The 26772-nt window shown below is 34.6% G+C and overlaps 1 protein-coding gene across 1 annotated transcript; it reads left to right on the forward strand.

Moving 5' to 3' along the window:
• LOC111058434 (exonuclease 3'-5' domain-containing protein 2) lies at positions 1 to 26768 on the forward strand. Its single transcript, XM_039427711.1, has 9 exons — positions 1 to 553; positions 1260 to 1416; positions 3302 to 3476; positions 7827 to 7963; positions 10311 to 10609; positions 11903 to 12102; positions 19709 to 19854; positions 23278 to 23465; positions 26484 to 26768. The coding sequence occupies exons 1-9, from the start codon at positions 309 to 311 to the stop codon at positions 26674 to 26676; spliced, it is 1740 nt and encodes a 579-aa protein (XP_039283645.1). The 5' UTR covers positions 1 to 308; the 3' UTR covers positions 26677 to 26768.
• The last annotated feature ends 4 nt before the right edge of the window (positions 26769 to 26772 follow it).

Below are 26772 nucleotides of genomic sequence, written 5' to 3' on the forward strand. Positions count from 1 at the left end.
AGCGTGCTTATCAGCTGTGTGGCTCCTTGTTTAGCGTGTGTGTTTGGTCATTTGTAGGTTAAGTTTAAAATGTGTACATTTTAGAAGAAAAGTTTAGTAATAGTCTATCTTGTGTTCTCTTTCTAAATTTTTAGTTCAACTCATAAAATCTACTGTTTTTTTGTCAGTAATAATTCATCGTTAGTAAAGCTTCTACGAGTTTTTCAGCATTTGTTGTTATTAAAGATCCTAGCAACATTGATTGATTTACTTATCACATTATGCGATTTGAACCTTTCGTCTTCTAATTTGGACATAATTTACCTAGTATGCTAAAGTTTTTTAATAGTTTTCTCAATAAACTATATCCTAGAAAGCAAACCCATGTTCCTGCTAGAACATTAAAACTAGCATTCATAGTTACGTCTTTTGGAATTATTTGTTGTGTCTGTAGATGCTATGGACTGAGAAAGTTTATGAATTCCTTATTGCGCCGGTTGAAGTGGAGAAGTAATGGTCCAAACATAATCCACACTGCTAATGAATGCCACAATGCAGTATTAGAGTTGAGAAAGTGAGTTTTTAAATAAATATAGAATATTCAGTTAGCCTACCTTGAGTTGATTGTTTGTTCATTTTTAACCTTGCATATTTATAATAATTGTTCCTTTACTTTTGTAATATTAACTTGATCAATCACCTAGTACCCAATTGATATTAATTTAAAGAAACAGCTAAAATTACGAAAAGTAAAATTTATGGGATGCTCTCTTTTCAGTGATTTTCAAAAGTGCAGACTTAGTGGAGCGGTGGAAGAGACTATAAGGAGAGTGTTGAATATATAGAATATCATGAATAGCGTAAAATGGTAGCGTATGTTTTGACCTATTTATATAGCTACATGCTCTATATCAGAGTGTAAAAACACTCAATCTTAAAGCTACCTTAGCCGCACCTCCAAGCTTATACCCGAAGTTGTTGTCTAGTACAGAAGTACAGTGAACATTTCTGTCCAAATTTTGTCACAAATATAGAAATTCATTCTATTTATATTATGACCAAATTTTCCTTAAAAAGAGGAGTACCGTATTGTAAATTATGATTGTAATTATTTTGTCCATTCATTTAGGCTATATCTTGTTTGTATAGTTTAGCTCTTTCTATATGTGATGATCTTCCTAATACAATCCAAATGTAACTGTAAAATTTAATATACCGTACCACATACTTATATCAATTAATATTTTATTATAATAATAAAATGTTCTCACATTTTCCAGAAAATGTAAAGATATCCGGGTCATAGGTCTGGATTGTGAATGGGTTTCTGAAGGCAAGAAAACCAATAAAATCGCTCTCCTTCAATTGGCTTCCATTGACGGATATTGCTCACTAATTCGATTATGCGCTCTGGGCAATGTACCAAATTCATTAAAAGTAAGTACTGTATATCACTTGCGTCAAAACATAGTGGAGTGGCGAGGTAGAGTGTATCAGAGAAGGTAGCTGGGAGTTTTTAAAATGGTGCATGTTCTCAATTATGTGTCAGAACATTTTGGAGTGGCGAAGGTAGGATAGAAGCATAGAGAAAAGATACCGTTATTATACTAGCATAGCTAGATTTGCACATGACAGTGGAGAACAATAAAAATATAATTTTCTCGAGTTCTAATTAGACTATTCCCACTTTGTCCGCCCAAGTGAGTATGAATAATACCATTAGAACTTAGGGAAATATATTTCCAAAAAATAGAATTTTAGTACTCTTTAAAATTAATAATAAAACAATAATACAAATTGTAACGTAACTACTAGTTTCGATGGTCACACCATCGTCAGGTTATAAATGTTGAAGTAGCCCTGAATTTATACATTTTGAAAAATATATTTTCATTGTTCACTGTCACTGTTGTGTGCGAATCCAAATTTATTCGTCTCTGGTAGAAGGAATCTGAGATATGCATTATTAAAACACTCTTAGCTACCTTCTCTGATACACTCTCCCTTTGCCGCTCCAATTATATGTTCGAATACATGAAAAATTTCCAGCTGCATTCTCCAATAACTTATCTGATACACTTACCTTCGCCGCTCCACTTTTGATCCCAAGGGCTAAGCCACATGAAGCGGGTTTTCAGGAGTTTTTGCACTGGCGAGGGACGGGAGTCGGCAGGGCAGGAAGCTCTCCGATTGGCTAATTATCAGTCAACCTAATCAGCTGATAACCAATTGGAGAGCTTCCAGCCCTATCAACTCGTCCACCGCCAGTGCTAAAACGCTAAATGTGGCTTGGCCCTTAGGATAGGGAGTAAGTTGAGAATTTATAATTTACCTATTCCATAATGATTCATTTCACACCAACAGTTTGTGTTCCAAAATAGAAATACCCCGATAACTCACGATGGTAATCGTCTGGTCCTAGTCTAGTTTATCGGTGATAGTTAATATTGTAAAAGTATTGGTATTGTATAAACACTGCTAGCACCGTCAACACACAGATCTGTAGTGATTTCCACGTTTTAATGTTAGTGGGAAAAATAGGACAACACGAAAAAAGTTAGTGAGGTCCACGTTATAATAGCAGTGGAAACATAGGAGAACACCTTTGCCGAGTCTATACCTTGCCACTGCCTTCCTTAAAATATATCTGATACCGGTATTTCTGATGTTATATTAACAGTTAATTCTTGTTAAAATTAATCAATTAAATTTAATTCATCGAAAAAATATATTTTCAATAAATTATTCATTTATTTATTGATGGAGCAAACAAATACAATATTCAGAAAAGGAAAAACAGGTTAGGCTTATTCATTAAATCTTTTCAATAATAGATTTTCATAATTGAGATTGAATATTTTGTTGATTAATTATACTTTTACATTGTTAAAAATTGATCTTGTAACGTTGCGGAGCTAGATAAGGATAGCTCTATCTGCTTTGTCGAATTATAGACAAGGATGGCATCACCAGTTCTGGTTATGAAGTTTGTCTTGTATTTTTTTATGCAGAATTGAAGTCAAAGTTTACTACGTTTACTACATATTATCACTCTGAACCTTATAACTTCTACCCTAGATTCTTTTCAGCTTTGCCGATTCTCTGCCATTATAAAGTGGACCTCACTGTAGATATTTGAAATATCCCTTGAAAGGATTTTTGTCTGACATTTTGTCTGCCATTATAACGTGGACAACACTATAGATATTTGAAATACTCCCTTCAAAGATTTTTGTTTGAAATATACAGTGCTAGGATTTTTATCTGACAATTTTCCGCTAATTTTAGGAGTTTTGTCTGTCATTTTGCTGCTATTTTGTAGGAACTGCTGTCTGATAGATCGATAATAAAGACGGGCGTGGCAGTCAACAGTGATGCGAGCAGACTGTTGCGAGACTACGGCGTGCCTTGCAAGGGAGTTCTGGACTTGAGGCATTTGGCCCAGGCTGTCGGATCGGTGCCTGCGGGCCTCGGAAAGATGTCCAATCTCTATTTGAGTGAGTATTTTATGCCGCATCCATATGTTGGCCCAATAAACATTTGGTGGATGTTATAGTGATTTTGAAAACATTGTATATGGAGTGCCCCAGGATTCTGTATTAGGGCCTATTCTATTTCTTGTGTATATCAATGACCTATGCAATGCTAAACTAGATGGGAAATTAGATGATACAGCACTTAAATATTCAGGAATCGATTGTGATGCATTATATGTGAAAATGAATGCCGACTTGAGAGTCTTAAACTACTGGTTTAGTAAGAATTACATGGTAATGAGTGAAAAAACTAAATATATGATTTTCAACCTAAGAGGAGATCTATTCTTTAATACACCATTGTCGTATCACCGTTACTCATGCGCTGCTATAGATTACTGCAACTGCCTGATAATTGAGACTGTGAGCAATATTAATTACCTTGGTCTAGTTATTGAATCAAATCTATCTTGGAAGAAACATGTAGCTAAATTAAAAAAAGAGATCTGTAGAGGGATTAGGAGTTTTTACATGTTGAGAGAGCTGTGCCCCACTGGTGTGATGATAAATGCTTATCATGCTCTCATTAGTTCCAGGATGAGTTATGGTCTCAACACTTTATCCCATCATAATTTTTCAAAAGTCCTTCATTCGTATTATAACCAGAACACCTAAAACTGCCTAGGTTTTCTAGGTTTTTCTCTTGCCAATTGTTGAATTATCGGCATTCATGACCAATATTTGTTCATTTCAAGATACTTCCAATAAGAAATCTTTATGTTTATAAAGTATTGAAGCTTTTTTTCTTAGGAGTTTGATTGAAAATCTCATTAGAGATGTGAGATATAACTTTAGACGGTTTATGGTTCAGGTTCCACAATCGAATTTAACGATATTTCAACATTCATATTATTTTAATGATCCTAGATTGTTCAATCTAGTGTCACAATATCTCAATTGCCAGGAACTTTCACATTCATTTCTGAAATGTTTGAAAAACTACCTGCTCAGTGTTAATGACTGAATCATTTCTGAAAATTGTAAGATGATATTCTTAAATAAGAAATTTCATCATTGATTATTATTGAATCCTAAATAATAAAATAATTAACGTATCCTTTTTTAGAGCATGCATTTTGCATTGTAAATTTTCTATTTTTGGTTTCATCTCTGTATAACTTCTATTTTTCATAATGTAATTACTTCATCCTTGTTTTCATGTGATGGGCTACCGTAGCAGAAAAAAATGCATTTTCTTTTAAGTTATAATTTATTATGCCAAGTTTATTTATAGAGCGGAGCGGCCTTAGGCCTACTCTTCTGAGTATTTTTAGTTGTTTTATTAGGAGTAGTACACCCCAATCGGGCTTATGCCTAGGGTTGTCCACTTTTATTTCACATTTTTACATCTTTCTTTGTTATTTTGTATTATGTTTGTTTGTGAAATAAATGAGTTGATTGATTGATTGATGAAGGCCAATGTTGACCAGCGCCAGTTTGTGAATTGGTGGCTTGCCAGCCTTCATTACGTTGGGTTAACAGGCTGGGCCAGCTGACTGCGCCAAAATGTAGATTCGGCATCAATCATTATTCCTTTTCTTGAATACAATCACTATAGTGAGGTCCACATTATAATGGCAGTATTTGATTAACATTAGTGATGCTATCCTTTTCTAGATCTGCAAAGTTGCTAGATCGTTTTTTAACAATATACAAATATGATTACTCGACAAAATATTCCATCTCAATAATGAAAAGTATGTATTATTAAATAATACAATTTTTATAATAATATAATTAAATTTTAATCATTGAAAATATATTTTCTTGAATGTAATAGAATTGGTAATTTTAAACAGTATACAAATATGATTACTCGACAAAATATTCCATCTCAATAATGAAAAGTATGTATTATTAAATAATACTATTTTTATAATAATATAATTAAATTTTAATCATTGAATATATATTTTCTTGAATGTAATAGAATTGGTAATTTTAAACAGTTAATATTACATCAGTTATACATTTATATATATATATATATATATATATATATATATATATATATATATATATATATATGTGTGTGTGTGTGTGTGTGTGTGTGTGTGTGTGTGTGTGTGTGTGTGTGTGTGTGTGTGTGTGTGTGTGGTGTGTGTGTGTGTGGTGGTGTGTGTGTGTGTGTGTGTTGTGTGTGTGTGTGTGTGGTGTGTGTGTGTGTGTGTGTGTGTGTGTGTGTGTGTGTGTGTGTGTGTGTGGTGTGTGTGTGTGTGTGTGTGTGTGTGTGTGTGTGTTAATTTTAATTGTTTATTTGTGTATTGTATTATTACAAAAATTGTAATTGAGTTTTTCTGATAAATAAAATCCTATTATATTAAGCGATCGATTTCTGTATATTTGTATATTTCTATATATTTTTATATCTGGATATTTATGTTCAACTGATCTCCAAAACGGCTCTAACGATTATCACGAAATTTGGAACATAGCAGGTTTATGATGTAAAAATTCGATTGCACTAGGTCTCATCCCTGGGAAAACTCGCTGAAGGACATAATTAACGATAATAATTATTTATCCTTGGGAAAACATATGATAATTTTGTCGTCTGTCGATAACAGAAGATGCGTGTGTGGGAAAGTTACAAAATTATTTCCAGCTGTGTAATCAATCAGCTTACCTCACGAGAAAATATTAATATAGAAATTTTAATCGACTTGATCAAAATAATATGATTATTTGTTGACATGACATGGTATATCATTCTAAATTGAAGTATATCATAATTTTCAAAGTTAATCATTATTTTACAGTTTTAAGTGATTAGTGAGTGTTATTTTTTTATTCAATTTGGTTTGTAAACAATCTAAATTGTTACTTTTCTGTTTGGATTGGAAATTGGACCTGGATTCAAGTGTATGCAACATAACCTACTTTTTGGATTAATTATAGTGTATAAATCAAAATTCGGAGAAGAAACAGTTTTGGGCTTTGCATATTAGTCCTTCCCTAATCATTTTAAAGAATTGTGTTTTTTATCAATAAATAAATAACGAGCGAATCTTGGAACCCCGATATTCATTTTATTAAATCATCATTATACCGATATCAGCTGTGCTCTATGGAAGGCAGTGGCAAGGCAGAGAATTGGCGACGCTTTTCTTCTATCTTTGTCCAATGTTATTATAAAGTGGGCTTCACTGTAAAGCTGCGTTTACACCAAAGCTATTAACAAAATGTTAATAACTTTATCCTTATAGATTCTATTAGATTGAATATAACTTATCATACACATGATGAACATATGTGTTTGTCAAGCTCAGTTCAATCTAATAGAATCTATAAGGATTAATTTATTAACATTTTGTTAATAACTTTGGTGTAAACCCAGCTTTAGGCACTTTAATTTTTGAATGAAAGTTTAAAGGATTCTTTTATTTTTGAAAATAGTTAACAACAGCCTCTCCTATCGTGCAATTTAGAACATTGAAATTAAAAAAGAAATCAGAAAATAGGATATTAATCAATTTGGAGAATGAGTTTATCAATATTCTGATTGACAACCTGAACTTAATCGTAACAATGCAGTCAATTAGGGCCGTTTGCACCGTCGTAGCTCAAACTAAATATAATCAGTTTAAACTCAATATGAATCACATTATAACTCATGAAACTTAGGCCCATGTTATACGAGCGCTGATCTATAACAAGGACATTCAACGCCCTGTTTCTCGCGTCATTAGCGCGGCATCAGCGCTTGTATAACATGGGCCTAATATGGATTTAATCCAGTTTGAAATCAATTTAGTTTAAACTGGAACTGTGCAAACGACACTTGAAAATGTAAAGAGCGGCTCGTCAATGATTTGATATTTGAAATAACTTTGATAATAATAAGGTGCGTACAGACTCTCGCTCTGCTCCGCAAACGAACGTCACTCCAGCAGAGCGATTGATGATCGACCGGGGAGCAACAGTGGTTCGACCGGGGAACGCGAGAAGATCTAACATCTTCCGTAACGTTCATGATGGGTGCGTGGGCGGAGCGACTGTGGTTCGATGGTGGTACGAGGGCGGTACGAGGGAGGAGCGTGCTCGGTGCGGGTTGGAAGCGCGAATATGTGTACGCAGCTATAAATAATAAGTTCGAATAACTTAAAAACAATTATAAAACGACATTTAAAAAAATATATTTTATTCTATTAATACATTGAATCATAAACATATTACATAAATTAAATAAACATAGTCTACAACTTCTATATCTAAATTAAACATGATTTACTATCCAAGTCATATTAAAATCCTTGTTGTAGGTAATCGAACTGTGACATTCATATAATTGTATTTTTTATTTGTTGATAGATAAAGAACTGGATAAAGATTGGAGAATCAGGTGTAGTAACTGGGAAGACAGCTGTCTCTCCGAGAGGCAAATCCAATACGCTGCAGATGATGCCTTAGTGTCAGTCCAGTTGTTCGAATATTTCAACAATCTAATGGTAAGTGATGATTTGATGAACTTTATCAAGTTACTGTGTTGTAAATCCATTCTTCATTAGTCTGAAGATGACCAAAAACAGGTCAAAACGTCGTCACTGCTGAAACCTAATTGTTTCTACTTCAAAAGTGTTTTTATACAAGGTTTTCATTTTAAACTACTCTCAATAAATACTATCTTTCGTTTTCAAGTGGATTGATTGATTGAAAATTCTCTATTCATGGACATGTACAAATACATTTGAATAGTGTCAAGTTAAAGCTAGGCTAGCCTATACAAACACTATAAAAGAAAAAATAAATTGTCAACTTAAATAGTCAAAGATTAACATCAAACTCTTGTAAAAGAGTATAGCGATAGGTTCACCAGATATTCCTTCAAATTCTTTACAAATATTTGAATATCTTCTAATACTTGCAAATTGGTTGGTAGCTTCATAAAATATTTCTTTCCTCTATAGATGAGTTTTTTCTCAAAAAGAACTAATCTGTGTCTGTCTGTAATATGACCAAATCTTGTATTGTAGTTGTAAGTGTTATTTCATAGATTTGTACCAGCATATTTTTTGAAGAAGACAAAAACATCAAATATGTATTGTTCATATACAGTCAAGATTTCAAGTTGATAGAAGGCTACTTTTACAGAGTCAATTCTATTAAGGTTTAGCATAATTCGTAATGCATGTTTTTGCTGCTGCTTAAGGATTTTATCTGGATTGCTCTTACTTGTACGACAATATATGCAACGACCGTATGCCAAATGTGCATCTACTACTGCAGGGTATATTGATTTTAATGTTTGAATAGTACATAAATTTGACCTTTGACGCATAGCATATAGTTTCAAAACTGTCTTTAAAATGATGTACCACACAATGGGTGTTTACATTTAAAATATTCGAGTTACAACCCCTAAGTCATCCCCTTATGAGGGGTTGAAATTTAGTTTTACGTCAAAAGGTAGAGTAATTGTCCAATAACTTATCCTGAAAGTTACAGTATTATATCTACAACAGTCTCCAACTTATTGAATGGTTCCCATACATATGACTCACTCCGTATACCACACGTTCAATGATTTTCGAAAATACTGATATCAATGATATTGGCCTTTAACCACCTGAATCCTTGGTATTCTTTTTTTAATGTTGGCAAGACTTCAGCTACCTTCAGTTTGTTTGGAAAATGACCTGATTTTAGGGAGAAGTTTATAATATGTGCTAATGGTTTGATTATTGCTGGATATTTTTTAACTAATGTCATTGGAATATCATTCGGTTCAGAGGAGAGTTAGTTTTCAAATGACATCACTATTTTTTTTAATTGACACTCAGCAATAGTTTCAAATCTAAATCTTTGTGGAGACTGACAATTTAGTGGATTTGGTACATTAACAGGACTTGAACTGTTAGGAATATCTAGTAAAACATAACTGCCATAACGACAAAGTCATTAATAATATTGCTCACACTATGAGGATCCGTCAAGTGTGTACCATTACTTATTAAACTTATGTGTGACTTATTATTTTCCATTTGAAAAACTTTTATTCGACAAGAAAACACTTTTTCGTGATTTAATAATAAACTGAGATGAAATGTTTTGATAGGTCATCATATTTCTACATAGTCTACAAACAATTAGGCAATAGTGCGGAGCTGGAAAAGGATAGAGCTATCTGGTTTGTCTAATGACAAACAAGGATAGCAATCCATGTTAATCAGATGCTGAATTTATACCCTGAATCGTACTAAACGAAGTGTGGTGTGCTGTAAGTCAGCAAATGTTGTACTAAATTTATTTATATATCTGTAGCTTGGTGCAAAAACTAACAATGTCAATTTTTTTCAAAAAATATAGATTATTTTCAGTTCCAGACGTGCCAATGTCCTATCTCAAAGCAATAAAGAGTTATAAAATTTATACTACCAATGTCATGATTGACATTTTTCTCATTTCTCATGATTGACAGTTTCCTGAGAGTGCGAAAACTACCAATGAAGACATATGTTTTTAGATTGTCATTCATACTCCGTGCCAGAACTACCAATGTCGACTTCTGCACTTCTAGCACTCGCATTTCCGTATTGAAATGCCGTAGTTCGAAATACAAGGTGAACTTTCAAGCTGATTTGTGAGAAAGTTGATATTTTGACATAGGTAGTTAGTTCTTGCACCAAGCCACAGATATGTGTAGTTAATAATTATATAGTATAATCTATTCAGACTCTATGTTAATGAAGAAGACACATTAGCTAGCCAAAAACTGTTCCAAAGACAATTCGGAAAATTCCAATTTCCTTCGTTGTTCATGTTTCCATTTCACTGTAGATTGTATTTTTTTCACAGTTGAAACGACATTTTCCCTGGTACAAGCGATTGTTGTGGAGCGACACACAGATGTGGGCTCATTCAGTAAATTACTGGCGAATCTACATCAATATTCCGTTCAACCAGAAAGGCAGTGGCGAGCAAATGGTAGTTGGCAGTGAGTTCTCGAAATCATCGAAAAGTGTGAACAGCACTCGTAAATTCTCAACTAAACCAGTCAAGGACAATCCACGCCAAAAGCCGTTGTACCACAATATCTACCTGGAGGCGCCTGATGGGGAAGTCCTTTGTACTTGTGATGACAGTAAAGCCACATGGTGAGCAAAATTCATTTAACCTGTTTCTATGCTCAATTGTATTCTTATTATCTTCATTCTGTATTTATTACTTATACTTAGATTACTTTCAATTACTTGCGCTTTCTTCATATTTTTCTCATGTATTTGTAAATTGCATGTACTGTATCTCTTATTTTCTTCAGTAACTTGCTTAATACGATTGTAAATTGTAGTGAAAACTGTTTTGGTCTTAATGCCTGTAGTCTTCTTTGTTCTGTAATAAATAAATAAATTATTTACGATATTTTGGCTGGCGATTGTGTGTAATCAAGTCGTAAATTTATGTGTGCTTGTATTGTATTATATTGTATTGTGTTAACTTGAATAATATAGCATTCTTTCTATTTTATTCTCTACACTATAAATTATTTACTTATTGTGATGAAGTATCTATAATTTCTACTAAAATCAAATCCAAGAATAACTCAATTCGAAACAGTTCTATGTGCAAAAATAAAACAATCTTTCAATTTAGTGTTGGTATAAAAACCTATCGATAAAGTCTGAAATATTCTGTAAAATTCTATAGTGAGGTCCACGTTATAATGGCAGTGTTTGATTAGCAATGGTATTGCTATCCTTGTCTATCATTCAACAAAGCTGATAGAGCTATATCTCTCTCTAGCTTTGCTCTGTTGCCAGATCGTCTTTTAACAATGTAGAATTAATAATTAATTAACAAAATATTTCATCTTAATTATGAAAATGTATTATAAAATTATTGAAAAATACAATTTCTTGCTTAATAAAATATAATGGATTATTTGAAACGAGATTGAATTTTTTTATACATTGATTGAATTTTTTAATATTACGGTACATAAGAAAAATTGAAATTTTTAGTTGAACATTTGAACTGATTTTATTACTTGAGAAGTAATAAGTCATCCTTCCCACATTTTTCCTGTGAACAAATGCATTAATCAATTATTGTATTGATAAATACATTCTTTCTACACAAAAAATAAAAACTATACAATATTGAAATTTCTACTTGAACATTAAACCAATAAACCTGTATCAGCTACCGTCTATAGAAGGCATTGACAAGACAGAGGATAAGCAACGTTTTTCTCCTATCTTTCTCCACTGTCATATCATAACGTGGACCTCACTATAGATGCATATTTTTCAATTTTAAATTGACAGCTTGAAGCTATTACAGAATTACTTCCTGTATTACCTACTGTAAACTGTAGTTTTTACTTGTTCATTTTATCACTAATTGCTACAATATCACTTACTGACTGAGTTTTTAACGTTTTTTTGAAGGTACTTGACGAAAGGATTAGCTGAAATCATTTCGGAGGAACCGTTACGACTGCGTTTGACATTTGAGCCGTCAGGCAGGAATGGGGCCGGCGACGAATACTACGCTCTGCCCAAGAATAACGAGTGTGTCGTTTGTGGCTCCAAGCAAGCATTGAGACGCAAGAACATAGTTCCCCTCGAGTACAGAAAATATTTTCCTAGTAAGTTGAACAGGATGCTTTATGAAGCATAGAGAAAATATATCATATCAATTACCCTTGAAATACAGCTTCTTTATGTCATGAACTGAACTTGACATGCTTCAACCATACAGAAAATATAGCATAATAATGGATATAGAATCAAATCAAATTTATTGCCAAATTCATATAGATAATTCACAAAACATGGAAAACAAAATTCAGTTTCATAGATTAGAAATTTACTAACAAAAATACAAAAGCTTTTATTGAAACTAAATAATAATAAAATATATAATATTGGCGTTGCCAGCAAAACAAAGTTTGTGAATGCTAGCAACGAGCATTCAGTAAGCACTCCAATTTGAGAAAATTAGAAAAAAGTAACTGTAGAAACAAAAAAAAAATTAGCAAACACTTCAAACAAAAAATTAGCATTCACTTTCAAAAAAGAAAAAGAAAAAAACATGATAGTGGAGTCGTTCGTAGTATAAACATAAACGTAAATAAAATATTATTCGTTAAACAAATATTCATTTTGATATAATTATCAAGAATTTGAAATTAGTGCAGGATAACATTATATAAATTGAATTCAGTTTGATAGTAGACACTTTCAGATTCAACTTTCAGATAGTAAAGGGGGAAATAATTGGATAAAACATGATAATAACGAATTGATGAATACCTAGAATTAAAATATTTTGACTATAACATTTTCGGTCTTGATCCAGTTCTCAATTTTTGTTTTAAGTGCTTTAGAGGGTTTTATTTTTATAAAATGTTCTGGAATAATATTTATTAGTTTATTTACTATGTAGTTGAATTGTTGTTGTTGTTGTTTCTTAGCACTACAGCCCTGGGTGGGCCTTGGCTTCCTCCGTCACTCGCCTCCACTCGTTCCGGTCATTCGCCATCCCTCTCCATCCACGAATCCCCATTCTATTCAGATCTCCTTCGACATCCTGCAGCCACCTTCTCCTGGGTCTCCCTTTTCTTCTTACTTGGAAAATTTCACCCTCAATCAGTTAGTTGTCTCTGGAGTCTGTTCTGCTCCATTCTCCAGACGTGTCCCAGCCAGCTGATTCTTCGTGATTTGATGAAACGAACTATGTCCTGGTTTTGGAGGATATTGTTTATCTCTCTGTTGCTTCTTATTCTCCATGTTTCATCTTGACGAACTGGTCCAAAAATTCTTCGGATGATTTTCCTTTCAAAGACTCTAAGTGCGGATATATCTGCTACAGTGAATTTCCATGCTTCGCTGCAGTGGCGCTTCGTGGATTTTTGAACTTGTAGGAGTCAAAAAGTATAAGTAGGGCTACAACCCCCCTCCCCAGTATAGTCGCAATGGAAAAGATCACATTGACTTTTTCTGCCATAGACAAATTCAAATGTTGTATGGATGCTGGCATATAAAGGTGCGTACAGATATACGCGCCGCGAACATGAGCAATTCACTTTTAATCAGCTGATTATATCTGTATTTTTAAAGAAACGGTAAGATATAGTTATAAAAAGCTTGGCATCAGCTGATTAAAAGTGAATTGCTATTGCTCATGTTCGCGGCGCGTATATCTGTACGCACCTTTAGGCCTATATAAACACAACATGCAAGTTCACAACTCAAAATGATAAGTTACTCACATCATGGTCTACTTTTAATTTTATTCGATTCGTCGATCCTTCTTTGAAGCAAACATTTTGGTGACAGAGTCGTAGAATTTTGCTTCTGTCATCAATTTCTTGAAATACTGTTCTTCAATACACAGGGAAGCTAGTCCATTGAGTCGATTTTGATGGTTGAATTCCTAGTGTTTTTTTATGCGTTTAAGAGCCGAAAAGGTGCGTTCAGCAGAAGCACTTTGTAGCTGGGATAGTGAGCACTAGATGAATTAGTCTGCTTTTTCAATAAAAAAAAAGTAAATTCGTATGGATTTTGTTGGTGGGGAGTCCCTTGCGGGAAGGTCCCACCGCCTGAATATATAATTTAAGCCGTCAATGGGCCTTACGACTGTCATACTTCAGCCGGGACCGACAGTTTAACGTGCCCATCCGATAACACGGGAGTGATCTGGTTAAAAAACTTTTGGTTATGAGAGGGATTGAACCCGGGATCTCTGTGCTGCTACGCAAGCACTCTATCCACTAGACCACGGATCACTCCTGCTTTTTTAATGAATGTCCCTGTTAAATAATTCACTAAATAGTCATTCAATTTAGAAATGCAGTTAATGAAGGAAGAAGAGGAGTAAATTACGACAACTCAGCCTCCAAACTATTTACATTGAAATATTGTCCGTGTCCGTATGGAGACTTCATTAGGTCTTGCAGAAAGCAGAAACATTGTCGGCAAGTCTATCGATTGGATCAAATATCGATTATTTCGTTTCGATAATCCATGTGGTTGAGGAGCTACTTACGAAGGACCTTATTCAATCATTTATATACGAGTAGTTCCTTCCGCGTCCACTTGGCATGTAGCGCAGCGCTAGTGTCGAATTGTAGGAATAGATTAGACTTCCTACAACGCTACAAGCCTTCTTATGTTGCAAAACCTCACTGCTCCGTATCTTTCAATTCCGTATTTTCTATAATATTTTGATAGGTATTCGCATGCTCCTATAACCTATAGATACACTATGAAGACATTATTATTATTCTGTATCAAAGTGTAGGAACTTCCTCACTTCCTACGTGGAGGATCGCCCTAGCTTCGCTGCCATATGTAACTACTGGCCTGATTACTATTTTATAGAGTTTTATTTTAGTGTCACGTGTTATCAGCTTGGACTTAATTATTTTAACATTTGCAAAATATGCTCTATTACCACTGATTATTCGTTTGCTTATTTCTTCAGACATTTTAATTTCTACATTCAGCTCTGTGCCTAAGTAAACGAAACTGCTCACATTTTCAAACAAGAACTGTCCTATCCTAACTGGTTCATTTCTTCTTCTTCGGGCCTGCGCAATTGACATTAGCATATACTTAGTCTTAGATTCGTTCACCTTAAGTCCTTGTGGCTTTCCTTCCTGCTCTATCTTTAAAAACGTCTCCTTAAGTGTAGCCAGATTCCGGGTCACCAACAAGATATCGTCAGCATAGGCATGAATTTGCTTTGATTTATATATTATTGTGCCTCTTGGGTCCATCTCCCGCATGACCTTGTTCAAAGCCAAGTTGAAGAGAACAGCTGACAGGGCATCTCCCTGTCTGACGCCCTTGACAATGTCAAGACTTCGGCTCAACTTTCCTGCCACTAGAACCCTAGCTTGACTTCTCATAAATGTCATTTTTGTCAGCATTATAAGCTTCTTTGGCAAACCATAGCTCTCAAGTGCATCTAGCAGCTTATTCCTATCTATTGAGTCGAATGCTTGCTTATAATCAATAAATAGCATGTGTAGATCTATGTTAAATTCATAACTTTTTTCCATTGTCTGTCTAACATTGAATATCTGATCAGTGGTACTTCTTCCAGGTCTAAAGCCGCACTGGTATTCTCCTATAATATTCTCCGCATACGCACTTATTCTTTGCAGGAGGACTGAGGTGAAGATTTTGTATGCCACATTTAAGAGTGTGATGCCTCGATAATTTTTACAATCTAGTTTGTCCCCTTTCTTCAGTATTGGGCATATAATTCCATTGTTCCATTCTGAGGGCATTGTCTCTCTTTCCCATATCATCATTATCAATTTATGGAGCATGCTGTTCAATTTTTTCCCGCCATACTTCCATAGTTCAGCTGGTATGACATCACCACCGGGAGCCCTATTGTTACTTTGCCTCCTAACGGCCTGCTCCACTTCCTCTAGAGTTGGACTTTCCACTTCAATTTCGGCAGTTTGGTACTTTGGTGCCCACTCCTCATTCACCTCGTCATCTCCCCGAAGAATCTCTTCAAAAAACTCAGCCCATCTGTTCAGAACCTCACCTTCCTCTGTCAGAAGAGAGCCATTCTCACCCTTGCATATATTGATTCTTGGCTGGAATCCCTTACTCAACTTTCTTACTGCTTCGTAGAATTTTCTAACCTCATTTTGACTTTTCAGCCTCTCTATTTTCTCCATCTCCTTCTTCAGAAAATCCCTTTTCTTACCTCTGATGAGTTTCTTTGCTTCTCTTCTGCTTTCTTTATACTTTTCATGGGCAAGTCTTGTTTTTCTCTGCATTGCAACCAGTCTGTCTTGATTTCTAATTTTCACTGCTTGTAGACATTCATCATGAAACCATTCAGCATTTTTGACCTTTTTCTTTTTTCCGATTACTTTTTCTGCCACATCTTTGATTACATTACTCATGTCAGACCATGTCATATCTATATCCATATCCATTCTTTCATTGTTTTCAAAATGTCTCTTCAATTCTTGTTGGTATTCATTTCTTTTCCCTTCATCTTCCAGCTTTTCCAGGTCCCATTTCTCTCTTCTAGGTCCGCTCTGATTCCCTACTAGCGATATCCTCTCCAGTATCATAGCTCTGACCATAAAGTGGTCCGACTCACAGCTTGGGCCTCTCAGTGCTCTCACATCCAGTAGAGATGTAGTTTGCCTTTTAGACACCAGAATGTGGTCGATCTGGTTAGTATTTTGGGTTCCAGGCACTTTCCATGTTCCTTTATGTATTTCTTTGTGCTGGAACTTGGTACTTGCAACGAAAAGATCTTGTTCTGCTGCAAACTGTGCTAGATATCTTCCATTTTCATTTGTCTCATCATGCATTGAGCACCTTCCTGCTATTCCTGCCAGGAAATCTTCCTTCCCTAATTTTCCATTGAAGTCTCCTGTTGCAAGTAACAAGTGATGCCTTGATACCCTTTCGCACAGTTTGCTCATATTGTCATAAAAAGCATTCTTGTCTTCATTTGGTGCTTCATTTGTGGGTGCATATGCCGATATAATAGATATATTCCTGAAGCGCCCCTTCAATGTAATTCTACATAATCTTTCATCACATGGCTCAAAAGAAATGAAGCTCTTTCTGACCTTTGCATTTATGAGGAACCCTGTTCCTGCTTGCCCCCCCGTTCTCTTGTCTGGACCGCTATAGAAGAGAGAATATCCTTTCTTATCGATTCTTCCATCTCCACACCACCGAGTCTCTTGTAGTGCTAAAACATCAATCTTAAACTTTTCACACTCATTTGCTATCTCTGTCATCTTACCAGGCTGCAGCATTGTCCTAACATTCCATGTTGCTACATTCAATACATACTTCCGTTTTGTTTTCCTTAGTCCATTTCTTTTTCCTTTATAATTTTCCGAAATTCCGTCCGACATCCGAGGCTTGTTTGAAGGATTCACAGCAACTTGAGTTTTTACTGGGTGGAGCAGCTAACACCACGCCAAACCCCCAACCTGGAGGACCAGGGTCGTTTGTTTAGAGTCGCCTTCTCCTAGGCACTTGCTTTCGCTGCAGCTTTCAGAGTGTAACCTACCCTGGATTTCATTTGGGTTTACTCCCTAGGCTCATCCGCCCTCTCCGCCGTTGGGATTGCTCCTCATCCGCCTTCGAGACCGTTGGCCGGTTTGCGATAGTTGAATTGTCTTCTACATATAGTTAAGTCAGTTCGAGGAACAATATATCTGTTTGCAGATCTGAAAATATAATTAGTTTGATGCAGTGTAAAGATATCGATTTATCTATATGATAGAATAGAATAGTTTTATTGATCAACAAATATATAAATATACGTCTCGTCAAATAAATGACTTTCGCTCTGCTCTGCAATCGAACGTCACTCGAGCAGATCGATTGATGATCGACCGGGGAACAAGAGTGGAAAACGAGAGAAGAGCTAACATCTCCCGTAACGTTCATGATCGGAGCGTGGGCGGAGCGATTGCGGAGCAAGGGCGGATCGTGCGCGGAGCTTGTTGGAGGCGCGTATATCTGTACGCAACTTAAGATAAAATAAAACAAACATAAGATAACATGAAACAGCATGAGATAACATAGAAGAACATTTGGTATATCAAGACTAGATTAAAATTGACTCATTATATGGTCTCAAATTCGCTGTCAAGGTATTCCTCTAAGCAAGGTATAGAACACCCTAGTTTTTAATATCTCCTTCACCTTCTCCTTCTATCACGGAGGGCAATTTATTGAAAAGTACGAACCGTTGATATCTATTGCTCTTGTAGGATTTGTGCAATCTTATGACGGGCTTTACCAAATCGAACTTTTTCCTAGTGTCATGTTCATGAGATTCATATTGTTTAATAAAATATTTTTTCATTTTTTTTTTCAATAAAAACCACATTTCTTGGAAATGTACATACTAGCCAGGGTCATGATGTCTAATAATTTAATAGCTATCCATATCCATGTATGAAGATATTCCATGGTTTGAGGCGTTTATGTACCAAATTTCTCTGTGCCGATAGTGCACCTAGTTCTTCGTCATAAATCTATGTAACACTGGTAGTCTCTAATACTGTGCCGTTCTTAGACTGGCCACTAACGGTAGAACATGCATGATATACATGTTTATCATGCACATACACCTGTTTATCATCAGCGAGAGGCTTCCAACATAAATTAAACAACCAATAACAATAAATAAACCACTGAAAATTTTCAAATTATAATAAAAATAATTTGACCTCAAATAGAGCAGCGAAGGGCAGGGCATGTGGAGCGGATGCCAGACACTCGGTCTCCCAGAAAAATATAATATATGGGACAACCAGGAGGCAGAAGACCATTGGGAAAGCCAAGACTGAGATGGGTGGATGGCATCTCAAAGGATGCTGCAGAACTTCTTCGCATCAGGAATTGGAGAAGGGATGCAAGAGATCGTGATTGATGGAGGCGCAGTATTGAGGAGGCCAGGGCTCGATTTAGGCTGTAGCGCCATCAAAGAAGAAGAAGAAGAAGAAGCAACAAAAATCGGAGATACAAAAACCTAACCTCAAAAAATTTTGCTGGAAGCGTTTCGCTGTGAAGACAACAATGTATGACGACTGTGTATGATGCATGTTCTAACGTTAGTGGCCGGCCTTAAGACTCTCATCCGGCCAAGACAGTAATAATCAACAATAGTCAAAAGTAATTCACAATAATCGGCTTGAACAAACAGTGAAATTTGGAACATGAACGTCATATACCAAGGAAGATCTTCTTATACTACTATTTCCCTGTGGTTGAGTTCATGAGTATAGTGACTTCATTACATGATAAAGCTGAATTTCAAGGAACCATGAAGCATGACATATAGTAGTAATTAATATTAATGTTTTCCAATGTTTGTCGAATTCGCTGACTATAAAAATCCGAAATTCATTTATTTCGAATAATCAACTATTTATTATTAAAATTTATGGTTATAAAATAGAAGAATCTCTTTATGCCTAGTAAAGGAACTAGTTATGCCTAAAATCACTTCACTTATATGGGCTACTTGATTTAAATTAATAAAAACAATATAAAAACTTGTAGTAACCTTTATTGAAAACTTTAAAATATTTGTTAGAAAAATATTTTGAAGTTTTTAATAAAGGGTACTACACGTTGTTATATTGTTTGTATTAATTAGTTATGCCTAGTATAATCAGGTTGATTTTATGAATGATTCATTGGCTCTGATTATGTTTTTTTTTTTTTTGCTTTTTGCAGTAAAAATGAAAGATCATTGTTCCCATGACGTACTTCTTCTGTGCTTTGAGTGTCACATTCGCAACTCGCATTATGAACAGGAACTGAAGAATTCACTGGCTGCCGAATGCAATGCCCCTCTTTCAAATACAAAAGAGAATCGACAGGTAACACATAATTTGAAATCTTTAAAAACTTGAATCCAAACTACAAATTTGAACTACACATCAAAATCAAATTCATTGTTCCATTCCCATACAATATGATCAATTAGTATATTTCATTTAATCCACTGACCTCCTACAAAAGGGGTATAGGCTTATGGATTTGTCAAATTTATACCACAAGAAAATGTGTGCTATCATCTTAAACCTCCAACTTGAGGTTTGTAATATTCATTGAATTCCTCAACTGAATATGCACCAATTGACAGCAGCTCCCTTCTCAATAAAATTCTAAATTTCTTCCCTGATAATTCTTTAAGTGGGTTGGCAACAGGTTGTACATTCGAATACCTGAGCTCCGTACACCTCGTTCATACATGCTCTACCGGTGCGCATTCTCTCTCAAGTTACTTCTATACCTGGTCGAGTATCTATGAAATGCTTCACCTGTGTTAAATTCGTTAATATGTTTTTATGAAGCAGATTGTATCAAAAATATAAATGCTTGGGTGTGGAAGAATTTCAAGATCTCTGAAGTCAGGCCGACAACTTGTTCGTATTGATTCCCCAATCATCACCCTCAAGGCCCACTTCTGTAATCTGAACACCTCCAACACACCACTAGAATTCCCCCAGAAAATAATTCCGTGAATTAGGAGCGAGTGGAAGATTAGAATAAAGATGAATATTTAATATAATTCAAATAAAAATCACCACCAGCAAAAGTACAACTTGCTGGCTAGTGGGAGTCCACCCTAATGCCAGCGCCACACTCTCGGCAAGTCGCTTGCCAAGCGGCTCGCTGTATACAACTATACGGGCGGTGGAGGCGAGCATAATCACATCAAAAGCGGTGAATTGATTGCATCCATAATTGAAGGCGAGGGGTGACATAGTAGGCATCCACACTCTCGCGCTCGTCGGCATTCTTTTTGTATGTACTGTACTTGGCAAGAGTTTGGAAGCAACATCCTATATCAAGCGAGCAATTTCTGTATATATATTCTTATATTTATCTGGTTATGTGGTTATTTATTTCCAACGGATCACGAAAACGGCTCTAACGATTTTCACGAAATTTGGAACATAGTAGGTTTATGGTATAAAAATTCGATTGCACTAGGTCTCATCCCTGGAAAAACTGGTTGAAGGACATTAAAAGGATAATTCATCCTTGGAAAAACAGCTGAGACTTTCGTCGTCTGTGAATAATAAAAGTGAGTGATTGAGTGCATCTGTAGAAAATTAAAATATCTCATCCCCGAAATTAAAAAACTGACGTATAGCCAGCTGTAAAATAGAAACATGACCATCCCCATAGTAAAAAATATTAGTCCTTCTCCAATCATTTTAAAGAATTGGGTTTTGTTTATCAATAAATAAATAAGCTCGGTACCCCGATATTAATACTAAATTTAACATTTGAATACTAAGCAAAAACGAAAATAGCTAGTAACACCCTCGGTATAAAAGTTTTTGTTCATGTTTTTATTGGACAAGGCAAAGAAATACATTGTTTGGACCAGAAACAAGCAAACCTCTCCTATTTACTCTTTACTCAACAAATGGTTCTTATTTTGTAACTCCATCGTTGGAATTTAAAAAATAAGTGAATTTAAAATGAATCAAAATTATCAACTATCCTATGGTACATCTGAAAAATCTAAGGGCCGGTTTCCGACCTCTGGATCTATAAGTTCTGGACATACAGAGTCCAGGACTCAAATAAGCTCTCGGGTCTAAATTGACTTTCTGAGTCACGATTTTATCTTCTAAACTCCGGAGTCTATCAAGTTCTCGACTTATTTTGAGTCCAGGACTTAAACGCAGTAGACATGAGGGAAATTCACAATATTTTGCTGTTGTATTGTTGGCATTATAGCAAAACGAAACAGCTGATTGCAGCGGGACAATTCAAATGAGCATGCTCTCCAAACTATTTTGTAAAAATACGTTTCGATTTCTTTGTAGGCCTATTCGAAGCAAAACCTTTGAAAGGTGAATGAATAAACATTTCATTTTACGTTATGCTGTTATTGATCATTGATCCTAACCAGTGATTTTGGAATAAAAATTCATTAGGCTATTTAGTTTGAAACGTATTTGTTTTGAAAAAAAACTGGAGTAATAATTAATTATTGTTATTATTAATATGTTGAATATGACATTGATTAATAACATTCAGATTGGAATATAAATTCCAAAGCAATCCTTGTATTATTTTGCTTGAACATTTTTAGGTTATGTCATAAAATGAGGTTGGTTTTTTACGCATAATTCTGATACAATTATATTCCAAAATGAACTTGCAAACTATAAATTATTAATTTATATGGACTAATCCAAATAATTTAGGTATTCCATGACATCTATTTTGGCTTTTTATCTACTCCAAAACAATAACTGAATTGTGTTTGCTCAGTTAAGTCTAGAACTTGAATTTAAACCCTACCTCAGTCGAGGGTCTAAAATCACGCTGTTTCAAGTCCTGGTCTTAATGATTTTTGATAAATCCTTGACTCGGAAAGAGGCGAGAATCTAATTCAAGTCCTGGACTCTAATTCAAGCCCTTCACTCAGAAAGCGAAATTGTAAACTCCAGGGTCTAACATGATCTATAAACTCCAGAGTCTATTTAAGTCCTCAACTACGTTAACGCTCTGATTCGGAAAGCCAATTTTCTGACTCCAGAGTTTAAAGCCAGTTAAAGTCTAGAACTTAGCTAAATCCCGAGCTCGGAAACCGGCTGTAAATGATTCAATTTTTTTTTTCAATTCAAAAAAGATTTTATTTCAAAGAAACATAATAAAAAAGAAACATAATAAAAAAACAAATTCCAGCTGTACAAAATAATCATACACTTGACAATGAATAAGGTACACTGAAAAGAGTCTTAAATTAAATACAAATTAATATGAATAGGAAATAAAATTTTCGCATAGGCAACTGCCTGTGTGCGAAAATGAGTCCAAGGTAGGTATCTTTATTGGTTACTCTTGTACAATATGTACTTATTAACTTATCAACTTATTATTTTTTACTCATTTACTAATAACTACAAAAATGATAAAAAATTAAATGAAGGAAAGAAATAAGCCCCAATCCCCAACCGTTCCCTATCAAAAATTGTATTCGTAAATAATTTAATAATTATTTACGAATGATAATACTGTATATATACATGTATATATACTGTATATATGTACATGATAATACTGTACTCTACATAACTTTGTACTAATCTTGAACTTGGTAATTTAATTTTTGATAACAGTTTGTTCTAGGCTACTGTATCAAGAAGTCACTTTCGTTCATCTCACGACGTTCTTTCCTTTCTTAGAATGTGGCTGTCTAATCTCTGTTATGCAAATTCAGTAGAAAATACGATGATGATGATTAATAATTGTACCGTAATTTGGTTTTGTAGAGATTGGAATTACCTGATATAATGGCTGTTCGGTCAGCTGCTAGAGCTCTATTGAAAGGAGATCGCATACCCGAACCGAGGAAACAAGAATTGAGAAGCGTCGTCACCAACTATTTGAGAAGGAAAGATGATCAAGTGCCCGAATTGAATGATCAATTATTGAATGAACTCGGTCAAACTTGCTACTGGTAATATTTTTTTCTTCTTTTTTATTATTATTTTTTTAATACTAGTATTTATTTTGAAATGAAAATACGCTTGAAAGTTTTGATAATTCATTATACAGGGTGTTTACGAACTCCCTACCAATGCTCTAGGGCATTGTTCCTGGGAAAAAACATATCTAAATATCATGTTTAAATTGTCCGGAAGTCTTCAGTTACTCACACAGCGGTCATTTTGCTTTTTTCACTTTTTTTCAAATACTTAATGGTTGAACATACGAAATTGAAACATTGCATGATCATTTATAACAACTAGACAAAGCTACAAAAAATTATGATAATTTTTTAAATTCATAAAACAAAATGGCGGCCATTTTTAATTATGTTTCTCAAATAACTCAGAAACCGTTTGTTTTACAAAAAATATATAATAATAACGTTTCTAGTAAATTGAATTACCTGTCGATTGGTACCTGATTTTTTAAGATTCGATCAATATAAACTGACATATGGCAGTATTAGTGATAGGACACTGCTGGAGGTTAGTTGCAGTGCATGCTAAGGCATGCTGATAGAGTCGCCTCTAAGATGCAAAAATCTTGTATGTTAATTGTAAGCGATTCTAGGTCATTTCAAACAATAAAATAGCGTTACATAAACCTCTAAAGATGGGTCACCAACCTCTAAAGCTGCCATATCTCATTTAATATTAGTCCAGTCTTGAAACATCTGGTACCAATCGATATGCAATTAAATTTACTAAAAAAGTTGTTTTAGTAAAGTTTTTATAAAAATAACGGGTTCTGATTTATTTAAGAATGACGATTTCAAATGGCCGCAATTTTGTTTTATGAATTTGAAAAATTATCATATTTTTTGTAGCTTAGTCTAGTTGTTGTAAATGATCATGCAAAGTTTCAATTGTGTATGTTCAACCATTATTTAGAAAAAAAGTGAAAAAAGCAAAATGGCCTCTGTGTGAGTAACTGAAGACTTCCGGACAATTCAAATATGATATTTTGTTTTTTTTTTCACCCAGGAACAATGCCCTAGAGTATTGGAAGGGAGTTCGTAAACACTCTGTAGAATTGCACAATATCATAGAGAAACATTAGCGTAAGTAGATATCCCACGGTATAGGGAGTTTATGTCGCAACTTTTACTGTTATCTCAAGCCGATAATCCACGTATTTCTTTACTTTGAAGCTATGTGACGCTGGTAGTCTCTCATATTGTGCCATTCGTACACTCTCACCCGGCCAAAACAGTAAGAATCTATAATAATCGTCAGTAATCGGCTTGAGATAACAGTAAAAGTTGCGACATAAACGCCCTTTACCATGGGATATCTACTTACCGGTACGCTATTTTTTCTCTATGATAATATCAACTGAGATACTAGACATTTTTTGTAGATTATTTCAACTTACTGTATAAGAAGTGTCTGCACTGTAGAACAAGTAGGTAACTATCCATGGAAACTCCCGCTTGTTATGATTCAGCATTACTGTCTTACTTATACGACTTATTTTGGAAATAATAATTTATATTATTACACCATATTGCATTATTTACTTAATTCATGTTTTACCGTATCCACACTATCGCCCAATGCATACAAATGACGACGAGCGCGAGAGTGTGGATTGCTGCTTTGCCAGCGCTCGCCTTTGTTGGCCTACGCTTGCCATCACTCCGATTTTTGTCCAAGCTTACCAGCTTGACCAGCGACTTTGCTATAGTGTGGACTATCGCCAAGTTATGTAAATGTAGTTGGTTATTTAGTTATGTTATGTAGTGGTTTATCCCAACTCCACTAAGTAAAGGATATTTCATGCTAATTTATAAGAATTTGAACATTTAATAATTATTCCTGAATCGTCACGTCTTGGAAAATTTGTAAACTTAATTCAAAATGTTTTAGTCGCATCCTCTCATTCCCTATTGGCCTTCACATGTAAATTATTATATTCTTCAGCTCAGTGTATAATTTTAATTGCAATAAATTTTAATAATGGGGCTTGTTTTGCTTTTTCTTGAATATTGTACTTTTGTTAATGAGAAACAATAAATTCTATTCTATTCTATTCAACAACCAAGTATAACCATGTAATAAATGAGTTACTGTACTTTAAAATTTACGTTAATTTACGTAACACTTGTAATTAATAAGGACTAGATGTCAATTTTGTGATAATTAGGCTCATATTAGGAAAGGACTTTAGCACTCTGTGATAATTAGGTTCACAATTGGAAAGGATTATATTAGGAAAGGAACAGTTTTGAGCTTTAAGCCTGTTGCTCCTTTCCCAATCATTCATAATGAGTCAAGAATTATATTGTACCTATGAATGTATAAATATTCATTACTAGAACACCAGGTTGATTGAGAGACCAGTGAGACTACAGTCACTGTCAGTACTGTGCAGTAGTGTAATAGCAGTAATTCGGTTCAATGCTCTGCTATGATTCTAGGACAGTAGTGGCTGAGATCGGGTAACCCTAGTCTATAGTGAGGTCCCCATTATAATGACAGTATTTGATTAACATTGGTGCTACTATCCTTGTCTACAATTCGACAATGCAGATAGCGCTATCCTTTTATAGCTCCGCAACGTTGCCAGATCGGTTTTTAACAATGTTTAAATATAATTAACAAAATATTCAATCTCAATTATGAAAATTTATCATTTAATCATTGAAAAATATTTCTTTCTTAAACGAATATAATATAATTATTTTAAACTAGAATGAACTGTTAATATTACATCAGATAATATACCGATATCAGCTACCCTCTACAGTAAGCAGTGACAAGGCAGAGAATCGGCAACGCTCTTCTCCTATCTTTCTCCTCCACTGCCATTATAACGTGGACCTCACTATAGTGTCATAACTATGTCTCGCGACTCGCTCGGACACCACTGTTCTAGCTCCCAATTTGATAGCCATCATTTGTCTTCATCAATAAGTAAAATCTTAGATATTGCTTGCATTATTTTGTCATTATTTCTAATGAAAGTTATTCAATTCTTTTTCTAGGGTGAAAAATGAGGATTATAATCCACACGGATTGAAGGTAGTCGACTGTTACAAGGACAGATTTAGTAATCCTATTGAGGGCTTACGAGTATTGGAGAAAATGTGGAGAAGAAATTTTGTCGATAACATGCAACCGGAGTTTCTGCCCCAATTATGGTCAATCAATTACGAACACAATCAACGTTTATTTTGAGTACTTTTTCTACTAGGTAATAAATTAGTATGTGTTTCAATTGATAATGGTTTTATATTTAGTTGAATAAAACTTTCTATCTTATTCAAAAATATT

The sequence above is a fragment of the Nilaparvata lugens genome, chromosome 5 (assembly GCF_014356525.2).
Source record: "Nilaparvata lugens isolate BPH chromosome 5, ASM1435652v1, whole genome shotgun sequence".
Taxonomy (NCBI): domain Eukaryota; kingdom Metazoa; phylum Arthropoda; class Insecta; order Hemiptera; family Delphacidae; genus Nilaparvata; species Nilaparvata lugens.